The sequence below is a fragment of the Hippichthys cyanospilos genome, chromosome 13 (assembly GCF_059441005.1).
Source record: "Hippichthys cyanospilos isolate Australia breed blue-spotted pipefish chromosome 13, RoL_Hcya_1.0, whole genome shotgun sequence".
In the NCBI taxonomy this organism is placed as follows: Eukaryota; Metazoa; Chordata; class Actinopteri; order Syngnathiformes; family Syngnathidae; genus Hippichthys; species Hippichthys cyanospilos.
This window is the reverse complement of record NC_142381.1, coordinates 1,657,097-1,677,103: the sequence shown is the minus strand read 5'-3', so window position 1 is coordinate 1,677,103 and position 20,007 is coordinate 1,657,097. Positions and strand designations below refer to the sequence as shown.

Sequence of the window (20,007 nt, the reverse complement as noted above, 5' to 3'; positions counted from 1 at the left end):
CTTCAAGGTTGTCGCAGATGTTCGCCCAAACTATTTTTGCTGTGAAGAAATTCTCCAAAATCCTCCGGTGACATTTCAGCCACCTAAGATGGCCTTCCGATTTGTTGGTGTTTCCCTCCCTTTGGGCTCAGGGTCCTCCAGAGCGAGTACCGGCGCCTCAAGTGGAAACACGAGGAGGCGGCGTCGCTCCCCATGCTGACGGATGGCGGGCCGGGCTCGCCGGCGGCGGGCGGGCCGCAGGACGAGGAGCTCCTGGCCGAGGCGCGGGTCCTGCGCCAGCACAAGACCCGGCTGGAGACGCGCATGCAGATCTTGGAGGACCACAACAAGCAGCTGGAGTCGCAGCTGCGCAGACTGCGAGAGCTTCTCCTTCAGGTACGTCTCCTTTCCTTACTAAAGTACTTCTCCCGTTTATGGTTCTCAGACTCCGATTTGAAATCAAAGTTCCTTCAAAGAAATTATTGAATGTTTTAGGAAAACATAAGTTCATAAAACAAATGTTATGTTCAGGAGGTTAGTCGATTTCATTATTTTGAAAAGCCGGGTTCTCCACCATACTACTACCCCATACTTGTTACGTGCCTCCACTCGTTACCTGTCATGTTAATGATTCATTTTTGTCAACAAATCTCCGCTATGATCCCAAAAGAGGACATTAAATTGAATATTTTTCCAGGTGCAAATTACTTATTTGGAATTGTTTCTTTTTGAGAACAGGTCTGACACTTTATGTCCATTATGACAAATTTTGTTCAATAATTCAATTGATGGTTTATTTATATGTTCATAAATGTCATGATAACAGAAAAAAAAAAAACATGTGCCAAATGACACAGGTGGGGCAGTTAGTCGGGAAGACATGCAACGGATCTAAAAATAGACCCGTATGAGAACATAGCTGCTTTAAAAAAAGTCCTCCAATTCATATAATCCTTTTCTCCCTGGACAAGGATTGCACTTCCATTTCCTCAAGAAATGGGATTGCCCGGAAAAAGGGGCTTTTGTGAGGGATGGTCTGAGCCCTTTATAGCTTCTACACGCACACACACACACACGCGCACGCACACACACTTTTGAATACTCAATCATTCACAGTCTTCTGTATAATGGTCAAATCATATCGAATTTCTGTATGAATTACACTGCCCCCGGTGGCCATCAGGTGGAACAGCACAATACATTACAATCAAACTTTACATTTACGCTTAAGTCGTTTAGTATGAATATGAGTCATATTTAGATCTTCTTTTAGCCGCTTGAAAAAAATAGCTACCTTAGATTGAATGCCTGGAATGTTCGAAAATGTAAAATTATGTCGTTGGGATTGAATGTAATAATATAAACAGCATTAATAAAAATGCATCTGTTATTTTTAATCCTGTCCTGTCTGCTGAAAATAAACTATACAAACCTCTTGCAAAAGAATCACTATAGCGCAATTCAGCAACAAGTTTCTTCATGTTCCAGTTGATTTGCTCTTATTCGGAAAAGAAATATGTACTCACTGTTCCTGTCAAAATGCATTCAATTAGATTAAAACCTAAAGGCATACCACACTGTGCAAAGGAGGCATTATAACACAATTTAGCGATACACTGCTTTCTGTTCCAATTAATTTGCTATTAATTTGAAAACAAATGCTGTTTTCATCATGGCGTTAAAAACCATTAAATTAGATCAAAGATTTCACAAAAAAAAAAGACATGCAATATTTTGCAAAAGAGTCACTATAACACAATTCGGGAATGTGTTGTTTTCTGTTCCATACTTAGTTCTTAATTTGAAAACAAAAATTGTCTTGTGCATTTCATGGCATTAAACGGCATCACGTAATATAAAAACTTAACAAAATAAAGGCATGCAACATTTTGCAAAGGAGTCACTACAAAACAACAAAGTTGATTCGCGTCCCAATTGACTTGCTCTCAATTTGAAAAGAATTCTGTTCCGTTCCTGCCTGCATTAAAAGCATTCAATTGGATTTACTGATCCCTGCAAGAATCCTGTCAAAATCTCATGTACCCCCTCAAGCACCCCCATTAAGAATTTCTGATGTGTTTTGCGTGCAAAGCCAAACTTTCAAGCGTGGTATCATTGCGCGCGCGTACGCCTTTCTCGTTTGAATTCTGAGCATGGTGTGCACGTGTGTTAATAGCCCAAAGAAGATTCGGAGGCCAACGGGTCAGAACCATCGACCTTGTCCTCGCCCGTGTCCGGAGGGGGGCGCCACGGTGGCGCGGCCAGCAGGGACACCACCGACACGGAAGCGGCAGGTCGGTGACGCCGCGCCCCGGCCGGCCCGTCCCGCTCGCTGACGCGCGGCCCGTGTTTCAGGCGACGAGACGGAGCACGAGCAGGACACGGTGCTGCAGCTCCAGGAGGTCATCGAGCAGCTCAGAAACGTCTTCCCCTCCGAACCGGGTCGGTTCACGCGAGCACTTGCCAGAACCGTAGTTCAGTTGAATCTGTTCCAGTGGAAAATTTAAATAATTCACAGCCGGCCCAGTAAAAATGGATCTTTGACGTCTATAGTCGTCATTGGCCGTCAATGAGTTCAATGCTTCTCTGCAAAAGGGCAAATGAAGTCCATTATCCAACTACAAGTTATTTATTTTCAACCTTGGATCTGTTCCGGTGGAAAAATTAACTCAGTCACAGCCGGAAGATCCAGTAAAAATGGATCTTTGACGTCTATAGTCGTCATTGGCAGTCAATGAGTTCAATGCTTTTCTGCAAAATGGCAAATGAAGTCCATTATCCAACTACAAGTTATTTATTTTCAACCTTGGATCTGTTCCGGTGGAAAAATTACGTCATTCACAGACGGCCCAGTAAAAATGGATCTTTGACGTCTATAGTCGTCATTGGCAGTCAATGAGTTCTATGCTTCTCTGCAAAATGGCAAATGAAGTACATTATCCAAGTACAAGTTCTGCATTTTGAGTCTTCAATGTATAATGACGGTAATCTTCTTGCCCCGCGCATTTCAGGCACCACGTCACACATCTAAACGGACGCCTGCACGTCCAGCTCGGGGTCCCGCCCGGTTCCGGTGCCGGTGCCGGTGCCGGTTCCGGTTCTGGTCCCGCTGCAGCCGCCAGCTCAAACCTTAACTGGAAGCCAGTGCACTAATAAGCCTTTTTGTCATGCAACCCGCATCAGGCTGACATCTGTTGGACCACGGCGGCCGGCCAAAGGTAAACTCCAGCCAGGAAGGCGGCCATGTTGAGGGGAGATTTGTGTGCGTGTGTGTTTAAGGTGTGAAGCTTTACACAACTCAAATTTGGGAAGGCGATTCATAGCCTAATTATGTGCAAATGATTATTATTACCGTATTTTCCGCACTATAAGGCGCACCGCATTATAAGGCACATAGACTAGAAGCCACAGTAGTGGCTGAGCTCGCGTTATGCATCCACTAGATGGAGCTAAAAGTCTGTTGTTGTTTTTTGTTTTGTTTTTTAATTACATGGCAATTGATTTATATTTTCCGTCCCACAAAAATGAAAATTCAATGTTTGTACACTGTATCAGGCACACTGGTCTATAAGGCGCACTGTCAGCTTTTGAGAAAATTCAAGGCTTTTAGGTGCGCCTAATAGTGCGGAAAATACCGTAAGTGTTTTGAGAAAAAGGAATTGTCACGTGAGAATTTGGGCTCAGAAGCAGACAGGACACAGAATGGGGAAATGAAAGTTTTTATGAGCAGAATTCGGAAGACTTGACTCGGAAACTAAACTTAGAAAGGAGCTCGCTTCAAATTTGGAAAGTAAAAACTTGGAAGGAAGCGTAACGTGACAGTTTGAAAGGCTGGCGTTTTGAGGATGTGGCAAAGAGAACTTGGGTCTTAAAGGGGTCCGGGTCAATAGAACTTTGAGGTCAAAAATTCATTGTGTTTTTTACTCCATATTTTGTAACGTCAATACCCTTTTTGAGAAAAACACAAAACAAACATCTGCAGCATAATCAGTTTTATTCTGGATATCACTTCCAAACAGCAAATTTCATAAAAAATTGAGTGGAAAAAATGGATTGGTTTTTCCTCCTTTTCTCGCTCGCGTGTAAAATTTGCCTTTTCGGTGAATACGCTAACAAGGCTAACAAGACGCCAGCTGCTCACTGCAAGTCCTGCCAACATTGTGTACTTTTCCCTCACTTTAAAGGGAAAATTAGTGTCGCGTTTAGGTTGTGTTGGAAATGGTGGACCCAAAAATGCAGGGGGGGGCGAATTTGTGGCTCGGACCAAGAAGGTTTAATCAATAAATGAGGCGGGAGTAAACCGGAAAGAAAAGCAGACAAGGTAGCAACAGAACTAGAAACTAAAATAAACTCACGGCGAAGGAAAAAAAGTATTGACCCTACAAATAACTGAACCGAAACTGGGACTTAAATACAAGAGGACTAATTAGGGATACACGCAACACCCGGAACGGAACAGGAGGCTGGGAAAGCGGATTGAGAATGACAACGTAGTAAACGGGCAGTCCACCGGTTCTCGCCGTGGAATACGGTTGGAAATCGTACCAAAAAAAACCTCCTAGTTTTGTAATCTTGTAATCAACAACTCACACGCTACGCAACTCCCGGGACAAGCTAGCAAATACTTTGACGTCACACTTCAACGTTTTGTGTAACGCGTCACCTTTTAAATTGTCGTGGACAAACACCCAAAATAAACCCATTATGCAATATCCGGCGTCGAAAAAATATTCTCAAGTGCCCCCACTCCATATTTTTCCCTCCCTTCACATTTGAACGTATGGCAACACTGCAAAAAAATGTCCTCCCCAACAAACGACTGTATGACGTACTGTACCATCTGCTTTTGCGTGTCTGAATCCCGTCAGTCAATCAAACCCGTTTGACCTTAACGCACGAGCGTCCGCACTCACACACACGGTCGCACTTAAGTGTGGATGACGCGTTTCTATCGTTCCGTCACCATGGATATACCTCATTAACCGTCTCCATGTATTTTTCGGATGGCTTGAACACGGCGTGTGCAAACACTTTGTACTGTAAAGACAAGCGCGAGCTGATTGGATGCTTTCTACTGTTTTGTTTTTCTTTGTGTACAGAAATAAAGAGTTTCTATTTGTCTTCCTTTGTGTGCGCTTGTCCTATTTCAATCAGGAAAAAGGATGGACGTAAGATGGAACCGGCATATGTATGCGAATATAAGATATAATATGAGATATGTCTTTCAAATTCTTACTATACATGGACGTTTTCAAAAAAAAAATCTTACTATACATGCTTGTTTTTCAAATAAAAAGCCTTACTATACATGGTTGTTTAAAAAAAAAAAAATCCTTACTATACATGGTTGTTTTTCAAATAAAAAGCCATGTATAGTAAGCCTGTATAGTAAGCCTGGACGTTTTTTAACATACATGGTTGTTTTTTTTTTTTTTTTCCAGAAAATAAGACAAACAAAAAAGAAAATCGACAAAATGGTAAATAGTCTTTCACGTATATAGCGCTTTTCTACCCTGTGTACTCAAAACACTTGACACTAATTAGTCATTTACATATTGGGGGTTCAGCATCTTGCTCAAGGACACTTAGACATGGTCGGGGAATCGAACCCTCGGCCTTTCGGCTGGGAGACGACAACTCTACCGCTGAGCCATTCTGACACAAACAAAAAAATGGCTTTACTATACATGGTGGGGTCCCCCCCCCCCCCCAAAAAAAAAAATGCCGTACCATACCTGGAGTTTTTTTTTGTTTTTTCCGAAAATAAAACAAAGAAAAAACGCCTTACTATACATGGTGTTTTATTCAGATACCGTGCATGAACAAACAAATGTGAAAGATCATCCAAACATCAAAAAGATTTTCTTTCTGTGACTTTATTTGTCAAGAAGAAAAACTATTGAAAGCTGGGAGTTTCTCTGTAGATTTGCATGAGCTCCTCGTTACATCAATACTTTCCCTGTGTGTTTATCTTCTAAACGCACCCTGAAGACAATTCCTGTGCTCTGATTGGCTGAGGCGCCTTTTTGTTTTTATCTCAAAGCGACCTAGCGTCGGCTAAGCTATCGCTAACGGTTTTGCGATGGGGTTCCTGGTCCCCGCCGCTCTCGCGCCGGTCGGGTCCGGGTCCGGGTCCGGGTCCCCACTTCTCCCGCGTGGCGTCCCAGTAATTCTTCTTCTGCTGGGCGTGCGCGCCGCGGAGGGTCTCACCCAGTTTCTTCAACTCCCGACGGACGACGGGCTTCAACCGGGGGTCCAGCTTCTCCACGGCGGCCAGGTCCCGCCGCGCGTCCTCCTCGTTGAGCAAGGCGGCGTGCGCCCGAGCGCGCTGGTACAACGCCTTCAAGTGACCTGGTCAAGATGGAGTACATACGCAAGAAAACCTTCAAGGTGCCACAGCTACTGCACTGGGGCTACAGAGACTCTCCACGCTTCACTTTTTTTTTTCCTTTACAATTTTTACAACGCTTTCAGCTACAAATGAACTATGATTTGTTGAATCTGAAAACGAATATGTAAAATTCAAGTTAGTGGGCCTGTATACTTGTTAAAAAAAGAAAAAAATCAAAGGAGTGGGCGGGACCTGGATGAGTTTGCAGCAGCTTGTCGTTGATGCGCAGCACCTGCTGGTAGTTTTGCAGCTCCAGCAGGCATTGGCTCAAGTTGAGGCCGAGGGGCAGCCGCACTTTCTCCAAAGACTCCCAGTCTTCGTCGCCGCAGCGCACCTGGGAGGTCACGTCACAACGTTAGCGCCGAACCGCTTGTTTGCTTGGATTTTGCTTGGATTTCGGAAGCTTCCGCTTCAAAATCTCTCCGTAGTTCAAAAGACACCCATGCGCCACCGAGAAAGCCCGGAAAAAAAACTAAATAGGTGAGAGGAGGCGCACTGACCTTATTTTGAAGGAGGTCCACATAGTCCAAGGCCTCGCGGAACTTTGCCGAGGCTTCCCGGAAACCTTTTCCTTTGACGAGGTCGTTTCCTTGCTCTTGCAGCAGCATGACCAGGCGCAGCATCTGCTGCCAGTCCTTCCCCTCCGTCTTATCGCCGTCTCCGTCCCCGGCGTCCCGCTCCTTCTTGTCCCGCCCCCGCTCCGGCGCGTCCCCGTCCTCCGCTTTCGGCCCCTCGCCGTCCAGCTTGTTCCAGTAGGCGTCCCTCTCCTGCCAGTAGTTGTCCTTCATGCGTTGGGACAAGGCCCGCAGCTCCCGCTGGACCAGCGAGGACAAGGTGGGGTCCAGGCGGGCCACCGTGCCCAAGTCCCGCCGCGCTTCCTTTTCGTTCCACACGGCGGCGTGCGCCTTGGCGCGCTTGTAGTAAGCCTTCACGCAGTCTGCGGGGAACAAGTGACCCGACTTAAGAGTGCCCCGACGTACGAGCGAGACGGCTTTCGAAGTGGTTTTGGGGTGTCAACACAAAAATGTCTATTGCGCCCCATTCGCGAGTTGCTGTTGAAAGGATTCATGCAGAAGTCGGGGGAAATACATGATCAAATATTAGGTTTTCAGTAAATTGATAGTATTTCCAATTTTGAATGGCAGTAAATGAGCCCGACATGGGCTAAATTTGACACCTACTTCTTGACCTCCCATTTGCAAGCATTTAGAAGGGACAGTGTGGCAAATTGAAAGTCTTCATGGTTTATATTTACGACTTACTATATTTACCAATAAAAACACACCTTTGTGTTTGTCCAGCAGCTCGTCGGCGTGCTCGATGACCTCGTAGTACTCGTGCAGCTCCAGCATGCACTGGCAGTAGTTCAACTCTAGGGGGACAATCAGACGGGCCAAGTTGACGTAGTCGGCGTCGCCCGGCATCTCCTGCGCCGAAGGGAGGAACGTGACAGAATTCATGTCAGAATATCTGGAGACGCTATGAGCGTTGGCGTCCCCGTCCGCGCGGGACGCGCTCACCCTGGATTGGACGGTCTTGAGCAGCAGCACGGCCTCCTTGTAGAGGCTGGCCGCCTCTCGGAAGTTCCGCTGCTTGACCAGCGCGTTGCCCCGCTTGTGGAGGATCGGCACCGTGCTCAGCTTCTCGTCCTTCTCCATCATCCACGACTCCCTGTGGTAGGACATGGGGTCGCCCACCTGCAAAGGTCAAGGGGGCGTGAATTGGGGACACGGGTTGTGTATTTGCAACCCAAAAATAAATAAAGTTGCCTTAAAAAGGCTATTGACATGCTAGTAGTTAGCATCAATGGTTTTTGCTTGAAAGTGCTTCCGAATCTTCACCCGCCCACAACAGACCAAACAATGATGAGAAAAGGCCTTTTTTTCAGCCTTGGCAGAGGCCGACGAAGCTGATTTGAATGTTTGAAAATAAACAGCAAAAGATGGTTTGTTTTCTTACGTGTGCACTTTTGTTTTCGCTCTTGTTTTCTCGCTAAGTCGTCAAGCGTGATTTGTTCCCGGATGAAGCGGGCGCGGAATAAAACAGCGGGAGCGTATACAAGCAAATGCTAAATAGCAACATGCTGTCATCCCCCCCCCCCCCCCCCCCCCCCCCGGCGGGTTGACTTCAAAGCGCAGCGTTGCGACTTGGCGTCACGGCTGTCAGCGGTTCTTGAGGAATATGGCGCCGATTGAAAACGGGATCACGCGACATCATCCTCGCCGTCGAAAAACGCGGGCTTGAGCTGCTAACGGTTTTTAGCAATTTTAGAAATGGCTGCTAGCTGCTAGCAGCCAGTGCCTATTGCAGCTAACAGCAGCTGGGGTTAGCTGAGGTTGTTACGACATTATTTTCAATCAAAGAAGCGAGACGAACGAACCAACGTCCGAGTCCACCCTCGTTCACGCGCAGAAATATTACGGAAACAGAGAGAAATCACGTTAGGTATTCCATTTGACTGGTTTGTTAATCGTGTTTTTTGGCATACGTGCACAATTATAAACTTAATGCAACACGGATGCTGCGCGACTTCGGGTATTTACGATAAAATGAACTGTGAAAAGGAGCGCATTCAACGTTACTCTTGGCGAGGCGTTCACTGACCACTCATAGTGGGAAATTGGAAAATTCGGGTATTTATGGCAAAATGAACTCAAGCTGCTAGCGAGGAAAAGGAAAAAACAACTGCTTGGAGCGAATTCAACGTTAAACTGGCGCCGCGTTCACTGACCGCTCACAATGTGGGAAATCTGAAAGACGCTTATCCTGTTTTGCGTGCGCGTGTTGTGTCGGCCTACCTGCAGCAGCTCCATGACGAAGATGAGCGGCTGCGGCGTTTTCATGAGCTCATCCAGCTCCGGGAAGCCCGTGGAATGATAGTGGAAGAGGTTCCCCATGCCGCACGTGTGCCGCTGGCCCTCCAGGGGGTCTTTGCCCTGGGCGATCAGCCGCATCCCCTTTGACACCACCGGGTACAAACCCGTGTGCTGCATGCGCAAAAAAAACAAAACAAAAAAAAAACAGCTACTGTCAGTGCGGCAAAGTTTTCCTTTTCAAATTAAGAGCAAATGAATTGGAACATGCAGCAACTTAGCACTAAATTGTCCTAAAGGGAATGGCGTTGACACTACTGAAAAACATTGGTCGACTAATTTGGTGAATATAAAATGTCATCAAAACACGAGATGATTTCCGCAGGTATCGGCAATTCTGATGTAATGCCGGAACAGTCAAGTTTACTTTTCAAGTTAAGAGCAAATGAATTAGAACATGAGGCAACTCAGCCAGAAATATTACAAATGATGTTAGATACACTCTAATAACAGATTGTTGAAAAATAACCCCATTATGAGCCCCCCCCCCCCCCCCCCAAAAAAAATACGATTTTTGGGGTCAATGTTTTCTATAAAACTATTTTTCTTATGTATATTTATATATAAATTATATATATTTATATATATTTATTCGGCTGCAAAAATGCTTTGCATGGGGTCGATCATTAAAAAAGTTTCGTCGGGCGCCGTTTTTTTTTACGTCAGTAGTTTGGGCCGACCGCATGATATCGCGCTACACGGCGGGCAAAAAGTCAAATAAAAATGTTTAAAAAAACATACACCATGGGCACCCGATTTCCAATAACGGGCACGGCGGAGCGAAAGAGATTTCCGGCAACTCACAACGGCGTCGCACCAGAACTCGGCCACCTCTCCGACCCGCATGGACGTGAGCAGCGTCTCCCACACTTCCAACTTGAACATCTTGCCCACGAAGATCTCGGCGGGTCTCCCGGCCGCTCGGCTGTCGTCCACCGCCGTGCGCTCGAAATTGTCCAGCAGCGTCTGGAAATGGAAAACCAGCTGCCAAAAAAAAAGGCACAATGGATGAAAAAATAAAAAAAGGGAACCCTGAGTTAAAGATGTTGAGATCTTATTTTATGAAACTGTTTTTACTGCTCTCTAATTTCAAAACACCTATACACTTGGAATGGTAGAATACTGCACCAACACAACAGTAACACAGCTGTTTTTGCTTGTGGAGAGTACCCCCTGGTGGCAGGTAAAATAACAGTTCAAACACAAAATGAAAATTTGATAGCGTCTTTGTTGGTCTCAGTTTTGACTACCGGGAGATTGCCCCCTGGTGGCTTGTCATTTTTAAGGTTCTCCTGAAAAGTGATCATTTTGGAAATACATTGACTATGTTCACACTGTAGCCTGAAGTGATCCAATTTCATTTTTTTTGCCTCATGTGACCTGTATCTGTTTTTTTAATGGCATTATGAACAACATGGATCCATTTTTTTCAAATATGATTCAAGCCAAATGATTTCACCCAAAGCCAGAAATATATAAGAATTATGATGTTTTCGGGAGTATAAGTCATACTTTTTTTCGCAGTTCTGTCAGCCTTTTTAATTTTTTTTTTGTACAAAAAAATCCAGCACCACTGGATTGATAGAATACTGCACCAACACAACAGTAACACGCCTGTAGCATTTACTACACAAAATCAAAACTTGCATCGTGTCTTTTTCCGGCTCCTTTTGATCACCGGGAGATTGCCCCCTGGTGGCTGGTAAAAAAAAAAAAAAATACTGCAGATACACCGCACTGGCCACCGGGTTCAAGGAGTGCATAAAAAAACTTTAAAGGAAAACTTAACTTGCCAAAAATGAGTTTGACATACCTGTAATGTACCAGATCTCTAAAAACATCAGGTGTACCTAATAATGTGACTCTTTCTAGCCTATACAAAGCTCTGTTATTCATCTGCCTAAAATGTACTCGCAGCTATGCTGCCTGAATTGATAGGGCAGTGATAACATAGTTTGTTTATCATTGGGAACTTCCTCAGCAGGTAGGTCACAAACACACACACACACACACACACACACACACACTGAGTAATGTAGATGAACAGGAGTGGAAATCCATGCTGGCGCTGTCATGGAAAATGTTTGTGAGTGCATCCGGGCTTTGTGCCAGTAGCTGGATGTGACTGGAATGAGGACAATGACGAAAAAAAAAAAAAGACACCGGCAAACAAGGTGGCGCCGCCATTACACGCGCGACAATTTGCTGGAGCCCGCGTTCGCCAGGCGCCAAATCATTCCCCGGTGTTGTGCATATTTGAGCGTTGCCTAACTGAAAGCAAATCAACGCCATGAAGCAACAACACGTTTGACGAGTGAAGCTGCGGTCCTCAACCTGAGGTTCCCGGACCCTCGGAGGGTCTCCCGCCTGTAATTTGTGGGTCCAGAAAATAATTGTTTTTTTTTGTTTGCATTTTATGGAGAATGATGTAATACCGGTTATTCCTAATAGTTGTAATCTTTGAGCCAATTAAAAGCTCTGGTGCACACCCCTATTTTTGAGACCTTTGTGTTATGCCACAAGTTCTGGCTGGTAGGAAAGTAGGAACAATCGCATCTCAACTAGACTGAGACCACGAGTGATGTTATGTCGGGCAGAGCTGTGTTTAGCCTGGGTTATTAGTGGAAATGAACAAGTCTTTACTCCCTTCGATCGGACTGTAAATGAACATTCACGGAGGGCATGTATTTGGGCGCCACGTCCCGCAGGTCTCGCGAGCAGTACCTTGGTCCCGGGCGGGAAGTGAGGCAGCGGGCCGGTACCTCCGGCCAGGATCTTCTTCTTCACGCCCGGATGCTTGAGCAGGTAGGTCTCCTCCATGGTTCCGGGCCGGACAAGAGAGCGGCGGCGGCGGCGGCGGCGGCGGCCTGGTGCTTTGCTCTCTGACAGATGGCGGGATTAGGCCGAGGCGGGCGAGCCGGCCACTTTAATCTGAAGCGCTAATCCCCATCTGGCTCCTTCCATTGGCGCGTGCCTGTGAAAGAAAGGAAAAAGGACTTGGGGTGACTTTCGGACGAGCGAGGGATCCTTCAGGAAGGGGCCCTAATCCCGGGAAAGGGATTACCTTGTATTTGGCGGTACACAATACACTGTATATGTTTTGGATAGTAATACTGTACTTCAGAAAAAATGAAAACCAGTACCGCGCAATTTTCACAACATGGCACATTGTTCTCATAACAAATACTGTATATTCAAATTCGTTTACATTTTAACTCATACTATCATCATTTCGTGGCCTGAAAATGTATCAGAGTTATGAACCTTTGACTTCTTTATAACTCATTCAATCCCAAAGACGTATTTCTCCGTCTTGGCAGAGGGCAGACATTCAACCTTAGGTATTTATTCAAAGATTTATTTTAAATAAATAAATGTATTTATGTATTTTAAAGAAGTAAATTCATGAAATTATTTTTCTTAAATATACATCTTTGCTTTTTTATTTACAAATGAGTTTAATTAACACATTTACTATTTATTCAAATATTGATTTTATAAGTAAATGTATGTATTTGAAATACATTTATTTCCGTCTCATTTATTTTAAATCATTGAATACATCATTTAATCCCATAGTATCATACATTTTCCTCCTCTATAACTTCTTTACATTTTATGAACTTATTCTAATCCTTTTCACTATTAATTATCCCGCATTATAAATTAGTTGTCATAAAATATTTCCTATTTTCCATTTCTCGGCAAACCTTTGCACTGAAAGAAATACTTTATTGAAATATAATCCTCCCGAAATATGGGCAGCATCCCCCTAAGGCAATTTTCAATGACAAGTTTATTTTCATGACTTTTATTCGAGTAAAAGCTTTCGTCGTTAAAACGTTATTCTCGTAAAACTTTACGAGCAACAACATAAAAACTACAGCTTGTTTCTCACATGAAATATTAAATACTCTCGTAAAAGGCACGCGTTTTTTTTCTTGTCAAACTATTCTTGTAACTTTCTTTTCACAAAATTATATTTAGTAACGTTGTGACATTTAAATAATTAAAGTAAAACCTTCGAAACCTATAAAACATTTCACATTCTTGCTTTTATTTGCAAGTGAAAGAGCGGGATCCATTCTCTTTATGTATTTATATTTATTAATATATTTAAACATTGATTCAACTCACCTTGAAGTTTTCCGCACCTAGATGAAAAAAAAAAGTGAAAAATAGTAAAAAGACCAAAATGAACTTCCGGTCTGCAAGCGTGCATAACAGGAAGTCATCAAGGCTACAATGACAGTTGACTCCACAATAGAGGAAAAAAAAAACAACAACTTCTTGTTCTCTGTTGTAAGAATAGACTTTAATGACACAAGTACAAACGAGTTGAAGTGAGCTGATATGCAAATGAGGGCGCTCTTGGAGCTCTGTGTAAAAATACCAAAATAGAAGCGAATGACACAGCGAGAGTGCGGAAGTGAAGGCTCACATCCTCCTCTTCATCGTTGGCCTCACGGAAGGCGCCGTAAGGGCGCCCCCTGGTGCTCACTTCTCGATCAGCGAGTCCAGCTGCTCCTGGAGCGAGGCCAGCTAGTGGAGCCACGCAAACAAAATTAATAGCTTATCGATGAAAAACTGATATGACCTCGGATGCAGTTTTACCTAAATAGTTTGCTTGATGTTTTTTACAAAATAGCAATTTTATGTATTTAAAAAAAAAAAAAAGCTACAACAAAATATTAAAGGTCCAATTTAAAAATAAAATGATATATAAATAAGAAAATAAAATATAAAAATAATACATTTATTAAGAAAAATAATAAATTTATTAAAAACAAACAAAAAAAAACAATTTGGTCGATTACATATAAAGGGCCTGGTAAAAAAGATTTTTTTTCAATTTTTTTTTCCTTCTCCCTCACCTGCTCCATCTCGCGCTCCTCCTGCTGAACGATCTCGTCCAAACACGCCTGGAATCGGTTCTGGGAGAGGAAAGATGTGACATTTGTATGAAATGGCTGTCTGGCACCTCCTTTAATTGGAAGGGCCTCAAAGGCGCGCTATCTGGGCCGGGACACAAAGGCCAGCCGGAATGTCAGACGGAGACGGGTTGACCTTTCTGCGTGACGGTAACGGCGGCGGACCCCGGCCGGCGCTAAATGGCAGCCGCCGGCTTCAACGTTTTGCAATCGTTTTTCATATCAAGCAAGGCCAAAATTCACAACCGGTTCATTTTTTGTATCAAAATGTAACTGCATCATCCTGATGAAAGTAAAGAACATCTTTCCATCAAAGTAATAATTCCAACAAACATTTGTTTCAAGAAGGTTAGCTTAATGCAAAATAGAGCGCTCACTTTTAGTGCCTGGTTTTCCACTTTCATGATCAGTTCCTCCTGTTGTTTCTTGCGGGCTCGCGTTTCCTGAAGCTTGGCCTTCACGCCGTTGATCTGGACCTGGTACTCCATCACTGCAACCCACCAACAGCAAGAGAATATGATTAAAAAAAAAAAAAACTAAGCTAGGCAAACAATGATTACGTTTTTCTGGAGTCCAGTATTTTTTTTCAAGCGTTAAAATAATCTGCTATTCTACTCCATAACATCCTTAGAATGCAAGTGTCTTCATTTATTAGTAGTTGATTATTACTGTCCTTATTGTCCTATTCCTGTTTTTCTTTTTATTGCCTACTTTATTATTTGCTCGATTGTGGACATGTAGTCTGCTTGGGGCAGTGAACCGAAGTACTACTAAGCACATGACGGCAAAACTCGCAAATCTAAAGAAGTGTGTGTGCGCACGCACACACGGATGGATAGTGGTCCTTTTCACACGGCTGACAGTCAGGGGACGGCGGCCCCAAATTGTGCTTAATGGCTACAACACTTGCGTTTAAAAAGGACGTCGGGCAGCGGATTAAAGCACTCGGCGGACGACTAAATGAGCCTGCTCCGAACGGCACGCGGGCGGCCATTAAATTACACTAAAGTGGCCAACCACTACACCGTTGTGACTCTTTCTAGAGAGCGGCAAGATGGCGCTTAAATGAAAAAAAAAAATGGTTGGAATTTTAATGAAGAATTGTTTAAAATCCCACATAGAGGTGTCTGTCTGCAAGGAATTTCATGAAAGGTTATTTCAAAACACTTATTGATGGAATACATATCCGGTCTTATTGACCATCTTCCTAAAAGCCAGCCTATTAACTTCAAAGAAGTAGCTCATTGACTCAACTTCAAGCAGCCAATCACGTCCTCCTGAGAGGCAGACACAAAATGTCTTTATTCTTGTGCAGCTTCCACTTTAATTACCATCTTTACATGGCCTATCATTTTTTTATTGCTACATTACAATTGATTCCCCTCTTCCCTTATTTTTTTAAAAGGAATATTATGTATTTATCTGAAGACGTCTGATGAATAAAACTCTCGAATCTTGAAGAAAAGAAAGAAAGAAAGAAAGAAAGAAAGAAAGAAAGAAAGAAAGAAAGAAAGAAAGAAAGAAAGAAAGAAAGAAAGAAAGAAAGAAATGTTCATTTTGAGGTCCCGCCCACCCGCTCACCTATTTGGTTGTTTGTGTCGGACTCCCTCTGCGCGGGGTCGGACTCGTCCATCTTGTCTTGGGCCAGGTCGTCCTCCGTGTCCACAATGTTCAGGTCCTCGTCCTCGTGGCGGTCCACGTCGTCCTCCTCGTCCTCGCTGGAGCTGCTGATGTCGTTGAACATCTGGCGCAGTTCGTCACGCTGGGCTGGAGCCGCCGCGGGGAGAGTTAGCGGCCGTTATCGGCACTTTGGATTCCGGCCGCGTCCGCTCGCGTCGAGGTTATTTTTCGCCGTGCCTCACCTTGAAATTTTTCAAGCCTCGGAAGTTGAACGATAACGGCCGTTAACGAGCGGAGGCTTTTAATCGGCTCTGGTTTAACGGGAACTATTAATCTAAAAACGGTTTTCTCGTTATTTTACTTCCGCGGAATATGAATGATGCATTATCCCCCTCGGGGAACGGTGGTTTTGCAAAAGTCAAAACTATAGCAAAACAGAATAAATCTCATCTTTGACAATGTCATCTTGTCTTGCGTTCGTATCAGTAAGTTATATATTTGCTGCGTTTAATGTTTCGGATTCCCCACATTGAAAGCAGTCACACTTTTCCATGAGATTTGCTGTTGTGTGTGTGTGTGTCTTACTCGAGGAGCCGTGGCCCATCTTGTGTCCCGAAGTGCCAGGTGAGGAGTCCAGGTTTGCCAGGGGGCCGTGCTGGTCTCCGTCCTTCATGTCGTCCTCTGCTATCACTTCCCACCCTGATCGGCGTGGGTCAAGGGCAATTTGCGGACCCCAAATAGCTTAATTAGCTAGTAGATAGCTAGCAGCTGGAGAGAGCAATTATTTTCTCTCTCTCTCTATCTATGTAAAACCTCAGGTTTTCAATATGTCCAAAATGGGCGTTATTTCCAAATTTAATGGCAGTAAATGAGCCCGACATGGGCTGAATTTGACATCTGCAGCATGTACCCCCCTTCCTCCCATTTGCAAGCATTTAGAAGGGACGTCAGCGCGGCATATTGAAAGTCGTCATCTTTTGACAACCCATCCAATATTTTAGCCTCTTTTTTTTATGCTTTTCCTTTGAGAACACACATCAAAAAAATCAAAAAGCCTGAGTTGAGAATTTGGGAATGAAGATGATTTGTGGAAAATAGTGAAGAACGGAAATAAAAATACCTTTTGATTACATTATAAGACCGTTTAGGTCAATGCCAAGATATGACATATGGCCCAGCTCTTGCTAGCTATGCTAGCTAGCTAGCAATACGGCTTGATTAAGTGGACTCGAAGCGCCGTCACTCAAGACTTGAATTTGAGAAGCGCTGCGGAAAGCGTCCGGGCCTCGCCAAAGGATACGAACGCTGACGGCGTCGGCGTCCGTGCTCAGCAGCCGCTTCACCTCCTTTTCCACGTCGGGGGATTCGATGTACTGCGAGGGAGAGAGCCAAAGGGGTCTCGGGTTACGGCGGCTGGCCCGGCGCCAGATGCGACATTAGCGATTAGAAAACGCCGCGCGCCCAAATCGATGCGACTCAACTCGGCACCTTGGGGAAAGATTGATTCAGAAGACAAAGTTGAAGCGCGCGCTCCTTCACTATGAAAAGAAGCGGCGGAAAAATTGCTTTCGGCTCGCGCTTGCCTTTGGGACAAACAAAGATGGAGGGGCTTTATTTATATGTAAATCTAAGGAATGCAAACATCTGCTTGGGTAAACGCCAAAGGAGATTGATGATGAAAAGACTGACGGAAAAAAATTCAAGAGCAAAGTAGGGCTGTCGCTAGTGAATATCGTGATGCGTTTTCACAAAATCCGGCTTATGGCTTCGAAAATCGAGCTATCCGTACATTCATTTTTGTGATTGGAAAAGTAAGCTTCGAGAAGCAATTTGGATCTATTTTTTTTTTTTTTTTGCTCATCTAGCTTTTTGGAGTCTGGGACGCCTTTTAGAAAGCAAACGTTTTGCGCGAACAAAACATAGTTGTTACATTTAAAAAATATATTAGACTATTTGAAATCGTTGAAATCAATTTTTACAGCTCGAGCACAAACCTTCTTCTTTGCCGTCTTGCGAAATCTCCTCTTGCGCGTGTTCTTGAGCGGACAAGTAACTGGGGGGGCACAACAAGGTCATCGGCGCGGCGTCCATTACGACGCGAAGCATGGACGGGGGTGGCCGTTTGTTTTCTTACTGCCGTGATTCCAAATGAACTTCTTGTCCTTGTCTTTGTCCTTCTTCTTGGTCTTGGGATCGGTGCCAGTTGGCTCCTCTAAAGGAGGGTACAGGTCTCCATCTAGCGTGCAAACCAGCATCTAAGCACACGTGATAAGCTTCAATTGAGTCTTTTCATTTTTTTTTGGATATATTCTATTTGTTGAACAAATAAATATGCATACTGTTTATATGTGTTTTTGGTAGCGTCCAAAATGTGTAAAAATGCAACTACTAGCAAAAGTAACAACAGTGTATATTTATGTATTCATGAAATTGAAATAGGACTATTTATTATGTCATAATTGGAATAATATGGCCTTTGAAGACTTTTGCATTATGGGAGTTCAATATGCCCAATACTAATGGGAAAAAATGCCTCTTGATAATATCAAAAGACTGTTTAGATCAATGCAAAGACCAATCAAGTCTTTTAAAGAAAATATTATCACTACATTAATTATTAAACATACATATTTTAATCAAATTGCAAGCAAAAACCTTCAAATATTCAGTTTTGTTGATTTTAGATTGCCCCGGCACGCCCCTTATACCAGTGATGGGAAAACTAAGCTTCATGAACCACTTCACACTTCTTGACTGAAGCGAACACAGAATGGAAACAATGGAGGACACAATTCGGTCCTGCTCTACCTGGCAAACGTCAGCCGTTTTATAGAAAGTCTTCTTGTCCACCGTTTTGAGCGACTCAATGATGCAGGGCAGATCCACAAGTTTGCAGGCCAGGGGGACACGGTCCACTCTCACGATGCCGTGGCGACCATCAGCTGTGAATTCATATTGACAAATGAATGAGCATGAACAACTTCCAATTTACGATACAAGACAAAAGGCGACTCACGGTGCAACTCAATGGTGAGCCTGTCCTTCATATTCATACTACTGGACTGGGCGATCCTCCTTACAGTAGATGCATACTCCTAGAAAATCACAAGGGTTTTTTTTTTTTTGGAAATGGGTCACAACACATTTTAAAGATGGAGAAGACAAAAGCTGATATGCTTACTGTTGGGAGCCGCAGGACAAACTGATTCTCCAGCTCATATGGAGCATCCTCCTTACTTTTGGAGCCAACTTTACCAGCTGGAAAAAAACAAAAAGAACGTTGATTTGGACACATCCGTAAACACAGCGAATCCAGAGCTGCTGTTTACATTTGAATTTGACGACGTGGGTTAACATTTCGTTGATTTGTGACAACTTTATTTTTTCTGCTTTTATGCTGGAAATTACATCGGGGGTTTGGCTACTTGCTTTGTCGAGAAATACATAAATGCTACTGTTGTTTAGAGTTGAATAAAATCCAACGTAATAATCCAACACGCAATTACGTTGCATTTGGGGGAAATATCTTCTGTGGCTCAAAATGTTTCAAAAACAAATCAAGCAGTAATGTTTGATTCTGATGTTACAATTTCTTGGCCGTTTATTTATATAACTTCCGCCAACAAATTATAGCATTAAGACTAATATACTATATTTTGTGTTTTAAATTCGCTCGGTGTATGTTTACATTGCAGAAAGGGGTAGCTAGCCGGATAACGTTAGCATAGCAAGCTAACCAAACAAGACGGGATACGAACGTACCTTTTTGTTTCGATGTCATGTTGGTTTGTGTAATTTCCACAAAATAATCGAATATGAGAAATGGGAATCCCGGCTAGGCGTTCAAACTACACAAAATAATAAGAATTGAATTTCGACAGAAACATCGTTGTACGATGGAGCGCGTGCTACATTCAGGTGCTCCTCAGAAATGTGAAACGCATCGGCCCCATTCAACTTTACATTTTACTCCTCTGGACACATACGCTTCTGTAAACAAAATATTCACTTTACGAATAAATAAATTTGCCAAATTGATGCCTTTTAATGCGAAAAAATATAAGAGCGATAACCCGCATGCTCTAAGAGATCGTGGCAAAGAATTGATTTCCCACATAAATTAAACGCTCCACACCACTGATCCAGTATCCTGCTCTGCGGTTGGTCAGTCTCCTTCAGATTTATTGTCCTGCTCTGCTATTGGCTGTGCAGT

At 43.7% G+C, this 20,007-nt stretch overlaps 3 protein-coding genes across 4 annotated transcripts in view; 1 reads left to right on the top strand and 2 right to left on the bottom strand.

The window, feature by feature from the left end:
• The window catches only part of drp2 (dystrophin related protein 2), a 126,120-nt gene extending 121,020 nt beyond the window's left edge, over positions 1-5,100 (top strand). For both annotated transcript variants that reach the window (XM_088432119.1, XM_088432118.1), the window contains exons 22-25: positions 132-375; positions 2,156-2,273; positions 2,335-2,421; positions 2,991-5,100. In XM_088432119.1, coding sequence (XP_088288245.1) covers positions 132-375; positions 2,156-2,273; positions 2,335-2,421; positions 2,991-3,010 — 469 coding nt within the window. In that variant the 3' untranslated portion in view covers positions 3,011-5,100. The remainder of the gene's footprint in view (positions 1-131; positions 376-2,155; positions 2,274-2,334; positions 2,422-2,990) is intronic.
• Positions 5,101-5,763: 663 nt separating this feature from the next.
• On the bottom strand, positions 5,764-12,111 carry LOC148413389 (aryl-hydrocarbon-interacting protein-like 1). The gene is made up of 8 exons (XM_088432167.1): positions 11,968-12,111; positions 10,048-10,227; positions 9,169-9,357; positions 7,891-8,067; positions 7,656-7,797; positions 6,871-7,307; positions 6,563-6,704; positions 5,764-6,330 (listed from the first exon to the last, which is right to left on the bottom strand). The coding sequence occupies exons 1-8, from the start codon at positions 12,061-12,063 to the stop codon at positions 6,017-6,019; spliced, it is 1,677 nt and encodes a 558-aa protein (XP_088288293.1). The 5' UTR covers positions 12,064-12,111; the 3' UTR covers positions 5,764-6,016.
• Positions 12,112-13,639: 1,528 nt separating this feature from the next.
• Positions 13,640-19,927, bottom strand: taf7 (TAF7 RNA polymerase II, TATA box binding protein (TBP)-associated factor). The gene is made up of 12 exons (XM_088432168.1): positions 19,557-19,927; positions 18,976-19,052; positions 18,811-18,889; positions 18,603-18,736; positions 17,929-18,049; positions 17,789-17,847; positions 17,095-17,167; positions 16,380-16,493; positions 15,756-15,941; positions 14,552-14,664; positions 14,118-14,177; positions 13,640-13,785 (listed from the first exon to the last, which is right to left on the bottom strand). Exons 1-12 carry the CDS (start codon positions 19,573-19,575, stop codon positions 13,741-13,743), a joined length of 1,080 nt encoding a protein of 359 aa, XP_088288294.1. The 5' UTR covers positions 19,576-19,927; the 3' UTR covers positions 13,640-13,740.
• Between the last annotated feature and the right edge of the window lie 80 nt (positions 19,928-20,007).